This window comes from Cynoglossus semilaevis, chromosome 7 (assembly GCF_000523025.1).
Source record: "Cynoglossus semilaevis isolate Cse_v1.0 chromosome 7, Cse_v1.0, whole genome shotgun sequence".
NCBI lineage: Eukaryota > Metazoa > Chordata > Actinopteri > Pleuronectiformes > Cynoglossidae > Cynoglossus > Cynoglossus semilaevis.
This window is the reverse complement of record NC_024313.1, coordinates 12,717,771-12,726,085: the sequence shown is the minus strand read 5'-3', so window position 1 is coordinate 12,726,085 and position 8,315 is coordinate 12,717,771. Positions and strand designations below refer to the sequence as shown.

General features: G+C 43.5%; 3 protein-coding genes and 1 long non-coding RNA gene across 8 annotated transcripts in view; 1 reads left to right on the top strand and 3 right to left on the bottom strand.

The window, feature by feature from the left end:
- The window catches only part of cad (carbamoyl-phosphate synthetase 2, aspartate transcarbamylase, and dihydroorotase), a 15,279-nt gene extending 14,628 nt beyond the window's left edge, over nucleotides 1–651 (bottom strand). The window contains exon 1 of the mRNA XM_008313536.3: nucleotides 43–651. Within this exon, the coding sequence (XP_008311758.1) occupies nucleotides 43–133 (91 nt within the window). The 5' untranslated portion in view covers nucleotides 134–651. The remainder of the gene's footprint in view (nucleotides 1–42) is intronic.
- A 1,372-nt stretch (nucleotides 652–2,023) lies between these two features.
- uts1 (urotensin 1) lies at nucleotides 2,024–3,606 on the bottom strand. 2 transcript variants are annotated; one of them, XM_008313538.3, is made up of 2 exons: nucleotides 3,324–3,606; nucleotides 2,024–2,915 (listed from the first exon to the last, which is right to left on the bottom strand). In XM_008313538.3, exon 2 carries the CDS (start codon nucleotides 2,910–2,912, stop codon nucleotides 2,475–2,477), a length of 438 nt encoding a protein of 145 aa, XP_008311760.1. In that variant the 5' UTR covers nucleotides 2,913–2,915; nucleotides 3,324–3,606; the 3' UTR covers nucleotides 2,024–2,474. The 2 variants fall into 2 exon arrangements, with proteins under 2 accessions (XP_008311760.1, XP_008311759.1); XM_008313537.3 differs by having other exon boundaries at nucleotides 2,024–3,606.
- LOC112487202 (uncharacterized) lies at nucleotides 3,249–3,851 on the top strand. Its single transcript, XR_003050064.1, has 3 exons — nucleotides 3,249–3,385; nucleotides 3,550–3,606; nucleotides 3,801–3,851. It is a non-coding gene; the product is annotated as an uncharacterized LOC112487202 (long non-coding RNA).
- A 10-nt stretch (nucleotides 3,852–3,861) lies between these two features.
- The window catches only part of mpv17 (mitochondrial inner membrane protein MPV17), a 4,778-nt gene continuing 324 nt past the window's right edge, over nucleotides 3,862–8,315 (bottom strand). For 2 of the 4 annotated variants that reach the window (XM_017033562.2, XM_025056797.1), the window contains 7 exons: nucleotides 7,565–7,645; nucleotides 6,412–6,527; nucleotides 6,056–6,148; nucleotides 5,724–5,819; nucleotides 4,965–4,997; nucleotides 4,813–4,865; nucleotides 4,173–4,462 (listed from right to left, as the gene is read on the bottom strand). In XM_017033562.2, coding sequence (XP_016889051.1) covers nucleotides 4,393–4,462; nucleotides 4,813–4,865; nucleotides 4,965–4,997; nucleotides 5,724–5,819; nucleotides 6,056–6,148; nucleotides 6,412–6,527; nucleotides 7,565–7,637 — 534 coding nt within the window. In that variant the 5' untranslated portion in view covers nucleotides 7,638–7,645 and the 3' untranslated portion in view covers nucleotides 4,173–4,392. Of the gene's footprint in view, nucleotides 4,061–4,172; nucleotides 4,463–4,812; nucleotides 4,866–4,964; nucleotides 4,998–5,723; nucleotides 5,820–6,055; nucleotides 6,149–6,411; nucleotides 6,528–7,564; nucleotides 7,646–8,315 lie in introns of those variants that run through there. The other 2 variants (XM_025056796.1, XM_025056798.1) reach the window with 2 other exon arrangements.

Here is an 8,315-nt window from a genome sequence, read left to right as displayed (position 1 = left end):
CTTCGTGTCGTCAGAGCGCTGTCGGCCTCTAGAGGTACTCACCAACTTCGCCTGATACAGAGACATTGGCACCAAAGAGTTGTCCCTTGAACGTCGCGCCATCTTCCAGGACCAAGGTTGCCGTCGTTGCCATGTTTTCTTCCTCTCCTTCTTTCTGCTCGGTCCGGAGGCTGAAGGTGATCGACTGATGCCGGCAGAGAAGTGATGAGCGGCGGTCTGCTCCACGTGAAACTCACGCTGCGAGAGCGATGATGCGGCAGACAGACCTCGCGCAGGGAAAAAAGAGGCGAAAAAAAGGCGAGAGCAACAAATTTGAGCACAGAAATGTGTCCGTTAGTGTCCTACAATCTCTGCTGTCGGTGAAGGTGCGAAAAAACTAAAGAAAAGCGGCTCCAAGAATATTTTAACCGTTGGCTCTGACAGGACGATGGAAGAAAAGTGTTCCACACGCTACCAGCAGTGTGGAAGTCAGGCTTTAGGCCCGTGCGCCAAGTTTGACGCAGTAGGACACTGCACTTCCTGATACACATTCATAATAAAAGCCATTCGTCGCAGGCGTACACGTGAAGCTTAACAGCTCTTTACAAAGGTACAACGTTTTCCTCCTGTGATTTTTAAATAAACGATTATATGCTATTTGATGTTAAAACGCATCTTAATTGTAGTCATTATGTTCGTATTTTTTTCAAAAGTGCACAGTTTTTGTGACTTTTCTCTCTAGTGAAAAATACTTGTTGCTATTTTCCACTATGAGACTATGGCTTTTAAATAACCATGAACTAACAGCACGTCGTTGTTTCCTTTATGATCAGATTTTAAATTATTAAATGATCAATTCTATAAGTGCATTCGATTTCATTGAAATCATAAAGGAGTATAAAATCCCTCCTATAATTCTGTGACTTTTTGAGCCAAACATATCCTGTTTGTACAGGATGTGGACTTTTGTTTTGAAGGTAGAATATTACATTTCCGGTACTTCCGGCATATTACTGTATATGTCATTGTGACGTTGCCATGGGGTGTGCAGTTGAAGCGGGAAGAAGTTGGAGGAAGTATTTAGGCAAAATACTAACCTTGTTTACTAAAATAACACGAACTTTATTTCTACCAATTACGGTTTTTTTTGCAGATAACACAACAAATCAATAAAATACAGGACAATACGCTTCATAAGTATAGCTAGTTGTTTCTTGTAGATCGGTAATAAGCTGTATCTCTATGGTGAATGTGTTTTTCTCGATACTACATCGGTGACATCGGTGTCTGTGACGGGGGAGTCAGGAGCCGAGCTCTCTATAATCTGCTCCAGTCTGTCACAGCATCCGATCCAGATATTGTATTTAGCTCGAACTCTGAAGCTAACTCTAACAAGCGTCAGAAAGAGCCTTGTTGTGAGTGTGGGCTCAACCAACCCAGACGAAGAGCGGCCACTGACGTCACTCTCCTGGGCCGGACATGAAAACGAAGACGCTGTATGTATGTATGATTGATTTTTTTAAATATTATTATTCCATATGTACCTACTTTAAACAGTGGGGTACTTTCACACTGACACTGCAGACAGCGACCTAACCACACGTCGTACATATATCGATGTGTTGTGCCCTCTAGTGGCGCATTTGATGAACTGAAGGTTTGATTGAAATCTTAAAGCCAGTCGTTATATTATAATAATATTTTATCAAACGGACGAGGCAGTTCGTGTCTAACCCGAGTCCAGATGGATGTGACCCACATTCTGGGCGTCAACACCTATAACGTAAAACTCATTGTAAAATTAACCCTCCACCGCCCGATGGTACACGTGTCAGCCCAACTTGTCGGCAGGAGAGTAGCATCAGTGGCTCATATTTGTGGCCCAGATTCTAGACAGCATATGTGGGCCACAAGATGACCCACAGGAAGAAAGTAATTCCCCTGGAGTTCTGGTACTGATTGAAACCAACGTCACAAAATGATCACTATTTTTCCTCTGAGCCAACTGAACGGCGGTTGAGATAAAAACTAACCGACTCCAGAATTTTTTTTATTGAAATGTAAAAAGTCTGTACTTTTAATGTCAAATATCTTTGACGTGTATCTTATTTAATATTTAATATTTCCCTAAACAAATGTTGACTCTTTGTTTTGTTCTGTGTTGAAGTGAGTTTTAATAAAAAGACGCTCAGAGTTTGATACGTGGTGCGTTCACTGACACTGAGTGGGAAAATAAAGACGTCATTTTGGTGTATTTCTGTTTAAATTTATTCTTTTCTGAAGAGGGAGGAAGAACAAGAATATTATTCAATTTTATTCTTCACGCTCAGAACTTCATGTGTAACTTCCGGGTGGTAGAGGAAGTTCGGTTTGGTTTGGAGTGTGAAAAGTTTGGCTTTAGCTGTGCGTAAAAGTGGAATCACGTGAAACAGAACAAACAAACAAACAAACACTGACGTCACAGGTCTGCATCAGCGAGGCAGCAGGTTGTAGGTTCACTTCCCGACTTCCTCGAACCTTTCTCTGTTGATCTGCGCCTGTTTCTCCGCCTTGGCGATCTCCACCATGTTCCTCAGCAGGTGCAGCGGCAGGTCGATGGACAACGACGGCGGCCCCGCGCTGCGTTTCAGCAGCTGCGCCGCCACCGCCGTCCTCAGCGCCGCGTCGTCGCTCCCCTTCTCCTCCTCCTGGTGGAAAAGCTCCGGGTGGCTCCTCATGAGGAAGAGGAGGAGGAGCTTAAGGAGGTTGGATTCAGCGCCGTCGTCGTCCACCTGCGTGTCCCCCAGAAGGACGTCCTCCAGCCGCTGCCCCTGCGGGAGGCCGCTGTCTTCCAGCCAGGGAGGGAGGAGGTGAGGTCTGCCAGCGGCCGGGCAGAGGTTGGAGGAGAGGAGGAGGGAGGAGACGAGCAACAGCAGGGAGAGTGTGGGCTTCATGTCCTGAGGAAGAACCAGGAAAATCATCCATGATCCAACATCAACAACAACGGAACAGAATTTAAATTTTAAATATATATAATATTAAATTATTCAATTTCATTATGAAGACATTTGTTGTTAGCCGTGAAAACAATATTACAGTAAGACTAAAATGCAGCCCCAGAACAACACAGAGCCTGTCGTTGTGTTTCCTGACAGAGAGTTAAACCAAAAACCTCCAACTACACTGGAGATGAATCTTTGAATGAGTTCGTCTTCTGTCTGCGCTGCAGCTCCAGTCACTGAACACTTTCCTCGACTTTTACCTTAAATCCCAACAGTTCAACCTCAGCATTGTTTCTCCGTGGCTTCTCTTCTCCTCCAGTGAGAATCTTCCTCCTCCCACCCCTCAGACTAACAAAGTCTCACCTGTGGTTCTGAGGCTGCAGCTGGACTCTGCTGGTTTGGGTCTGAGCGTCTCTGAAGTTGCGGTGAGTGTTGGACGGAGGAGGACGGAGACTCTTTATGCTGCTGCTGCTCTGACGTCAGAGTGGACAGAAGTGAGGGAGGGAGGGTGTGGGGAGGGGGGGGGTGATGACAGGAGTCTGCTCTCCTGGATATAATATTTTATATTTTCTTTTCCCCTTAATTTCAGATGTGAATCACCCATCCCTCCGTCGAGGACCTGTCCATGGTGCTGAACCTGCTGAAGGTCAAGTGATGACTGGGAAAGTCTGGGGGGGGGGGGGGGGGGGGGGGGGGGTAAGGAGGAGGGGGTTCGGTCAGGATCAGGAGTTTATCAGACTGACACATAAAGATATTGTGATGTATTATTTATATGTCCACAACATAGATTATGTCTTTGTGTATTTTTGTGTGTTTTTTTTTTATTTAATTTTTATCCAGTGACTTGAAGATCCTGCAGCAGCAGTGGAGCTGCCGTCCCACTGAGTCAGATGATGGTTGGCACATTTTCATTTCTTTTTATTTTCTGATGCGGTGAGCAGGTTGTAAAGTGACTGTGCTGATAATTTGGCCGACACTTCACTCCGTGTCCCACAGGTGAGTTAAAGGTCAGACGGCAGCCGACATAGAACCACAGACGACAAGGTTGGAAACCAGATCCAGAGATGAGTAAGTTCATTATTTTAATAAATGACATCAATCTGGAAATAAAAAAAAAAAATATATATGATTTTTACCTGTTTATAAAATAAACATCAGTTTTATAAACAGGTGACAGATTCTCCAAGTCTGAACAACAGCTTTGAGTCAGTGTGTGCGTGTGTGTGTGTGTGTGTGTGTGTTGATCATCACTGCCAAAATCCCATTTCTACAAAAAAAAAATGTTTTAAGTGTGAATTTGTCATTTTTTGGTCCCTGGAACGTTTTTTTTAAACATCCGATTGAGTCACAGTTTGAGACAAACTCACCACCAGAGGGAGCACAAACAATCAACAACAACAATTAAAAAAAGGTCCAGGTTCCTGCTCCTCTTTCAGATCTTGTTTGCCTTCCAGGTCAGGTAGGAATTCCAGGCCACGGCCACGATCTGGACCACGGCCAACCTGTGGAGAAATATCTGTCAACTGTAGTCCCACTGTCCACAAAGGCAGGAGCTCAGATCTAGTTATCTGGGATCTACTAATCAAACATCCTAAATCTCCTCCACGTCTCAGTCTGCTCTCCTATTCTTCTTCAGTGGTGTCTCCACCAGAGAACTCCTTCTCTGAAGAATTATGGAGGATGACCTCTGACCTACCTCTTTGTCTGATTTAAGGACTGAAACCAATTCCATGAAATCTTTTTTTTTTTAGTGGTACAGACACGATCGTCTGAGAACTTTTCGACTGACTCCTCTCCTGATTCTGATTCCATTTACAGGCGTTTTGATCAAAGACATAACTAAGGACAGTACCTGTGATGAAGTGGAACAAAGTAGAAGTTGGCGATCTGGACTGGAGGCCAGAGCTGGAAGACCAACAGGAGAAGAGTGAGAAGGTCTGGACAGAACCAGGTCTCAGAACTTCACACACGTTCATGTCAAAACACAAAAGAAAAACAACTCACGTAGTAGTTGGAGACCAGAGCGTCGGTGTAGTCCTGGGAGGAAAGACAACAACAGTTACGGCTACGAATGTGTTCACAACCTGCCTACTCAAACGGGGGCCCGTGGACCACACGTGGTACAGACAGGGCCCCAGACCGGCCATAGAGAAACACAGAGAAAAAAAGATCAACACCAAAAATATCTACACAGGAACAGACCGTGAATGCAACACTCTCTGTAGCCTAGCAACATGCTAACCACCATGCATCGCTGGTGAGTAGGGTAAAGTGTTAGCGCTACAGTGTGTTAGCGCTACAGTGTGTTAGCGGTACAGTGTGTTAGCGGCACAGTGACATCAGGAATGTAAAATAATCAATGAAAATCATCGTCTTTCACACGTGTTGATCAGATATTCACTGGACTCGACCGGGTTTAGAACGACAGGGATTTTTACTGTACAATTAAATAAACAACTGAGTAAAAAAAACAGAAATTTGATTTTAAATGTGTTAACATTTCCCTGAACACCAAATACACACACACACACACACACACTCTCTGTCACCATCTTAAAGGTCACCTTGACATCATAAAAAAGCCAATGTTCCAGTTTCTGTCTTTTTCCTGAGTGATGTTTTTTTTATTATGTTCTAACAACTCAGTTCAACACCTGAGGTCGAACCACAGACGTCAGAGGAAACGGTGAATACATATAAAGTACACATAAAGTACATATATAGTACAGATTAAGTACAGTAAAAGGAAATAATAAAAATCACCCTTTTGAGTTTGGCCACGTTTTCCTCCACCGTCAGTCCGTTCAGAGAACCAGAGATGGTCAGGAAGGCCGCCAGGAAACAGGGAGCAAAACACAACTGAAGAGGCAGAGGAGAAGGGGGAGATGGGGGAGGAAGGGCAAGAAGGAGAAAAGAAAAGTTAAAGAAGTTAAAAAAGGAGAAAAATCAACTACACAAACACCATCAAGTACTTTTCCACCACATCTGACAAGAGAGAGAGAGAGAGAGAGAGGGAGAGAGAGAGAGACCACATGACTGACCCAGTGTGGGACTGAACTCATTGAACTCATCTACATTTTTGTTCCCATCATCACCTGGTCGACCAACATCTTCTTCATTGCAGCACTTTTAGTTCCTCCAACCACGAGTTTGTCCAAAACCTTGTACCAGCTGCCAATGACCGGACCCTGAGAAGAGAGAAACACACATCTTATTACACACACACACACACACATTACTGAAATATTACTCTCATTCTGAGGAATTTACTTCTTCATACACGACATGCACCAACGTTCAAGTACTCTTCCACCACTCCCCACACCTCCATTCAACAACAAGTCTTAGTCAGTTCAGTCAGTCATCTGAGGAGACGCTCAAAGACTTTGAAGTAAAAATACATCTACGTGGCTTTTCGTGAGTTCTTCGTGGTTTTGTTTGGTGGACTCACGACAAAAAAGAATCCGATGCTCATCATCTTGGCCGTCCGCTGGACGTTGTGCTGCGCCAGACCTCGTCGTTCGATCAGCTGCTGGGAGATGACGTCACCCAGGCCCACTAACGACCCTGGGGGAGACGTGGGGGGGAGGGTTTTATTTAAGTTGTTTGTCAAAGCTGACTGCTGGTGATCACCTGAACTGCAGGCTGCTGTGAGCTGCTGCGAGCGCCGTCATCCATGGCTGTTCTCCCAGATCCTAAAGGTGAAGTTTCCCACTGTGGGAACGTCTCTGTAATGAGTCGACTCTGGTGCTGCAGCGAGTTCTTGTCACTGATCAACGTTTATCGTCTCTGCTTTATTTCAACCATCACTTCAGCTCCACGGACTCCAACAAACTCAGGACAGAACTGAGAACTTTTGAGTTCTACCACTGCAGGAACCAGGAACTAAACAGAAGTACCAGGACTGTCACCAGACACCAAAACTAAAGAACTCAGACTGTTGAGAACTGAATTATTCAACCGCTGCAGTGACGTCGTTATGAACTGGCAGGAAAGTTTCCTCAGTCGTTTCAAACATCTTCTTATGGTGAGAAGAATCACAAACATCTCACAGATTTATGACTGAAGCACATGTTATTGATCAGTGATGACATCATGGAACCAACGGAACCTCCCGTTACGACATTTTCTTTTTCTCAAGAAAACGACCGAGAGTTATTGAATAGAATTATTGTTCTCCCTTTGTATAAACAAATGTACAAACGCAGTCTGATATTCATCTTTAATAAGATAACAATATATAAGATAAGATAAATGTCAAGACTCAGTTTTGCTCCTCTGCCTCCATCTAGTGGTGGTGAAGCGACACAGCAGTCGGATGTAGAAATAATTCAGAACCAGTCTTACCATATTTCAAAAACAATCAGAGTTCCCAGAGTTCCTGACAGAAACACTTCACTCAGGTCAAAGACCACTTTTCTCCCTGTTGTTTTTTAGAAACGGGTGGGGACTCGGTAAATAAGGACAAAGATCAAATTAGGAGGAACGGACTCCACAGATTGCGCCACCAACTCCTCTGTTTATAATTCATCTTGGGAACAATTCACGTGTTAAAAGGAGACCAGAACTCGCAGTTCAGATGTCAAAGAGTGTTAATGTCGTACCTGCGGTCAGGATCTGAACTCTCCAGGGATGTTTGGTCATCAGGACCTGGTAGGATCTCCACAGGCCCAACATTCTCACTGCTAACACACAGACGACCCAGAAATGAAACTTTTTAAAAAGTCAGATTTTAACGCTACGTTGCATCACATTGACCCGCCCACGCCACGGTTTGCAATGTGACTCAAATCAAGCGACCCTGCTAATGAGTTCCGTTACACTGTTCATCAGTTTAAATGTAGTTTTCACCTCTGACAACGAATATTCTGCATGTTGAATTTAATACTTAATAAATCGACTGAAAAAGAAACAACGACAAATTAAATGTGGTGTTTAAAAAAGTGTACACACAGATATGTTTGGTTGAATTCAGTTTCTGACAACGACGCTGACGTCCGGGACAATCGTTCCACAACGGATTCCAAAATGGAGTTGTATTTTCTTTTTTACATTTTTGAACATGAAAATAAAAATAACTATCGAGTTTTATTGTTGCAATTTTATTTAAAAACGTTGAAGATGAAAACAAACAATTCATCCGTGGCCGATTCTTAATAGTCTCTAGTTGGATCTAATATAAACGTCAATAATATATAAAACACCATCATGGTTGTGAAAACATTCCAGTAAAACTGTTTATTTCTGGTGGTGGTGACAGTAAGTTTTAGATACGTGTAAAAATGATTTAATCTTAGTGACTTCCGTAGACAACAAGTTATCTTACTTTATAAAATGAATAAGAATTTTTAGGCG

Bases quoted from the DNA above. Each gene is read 5' to 3' on its own strand.
- uts1 (XM_008313537.3), bottom strand. From the start codon at position 2,939: ATGATTTTCCTGGTTCTTCCTCAGGACATGAAGCCCACACTCTCCCTG.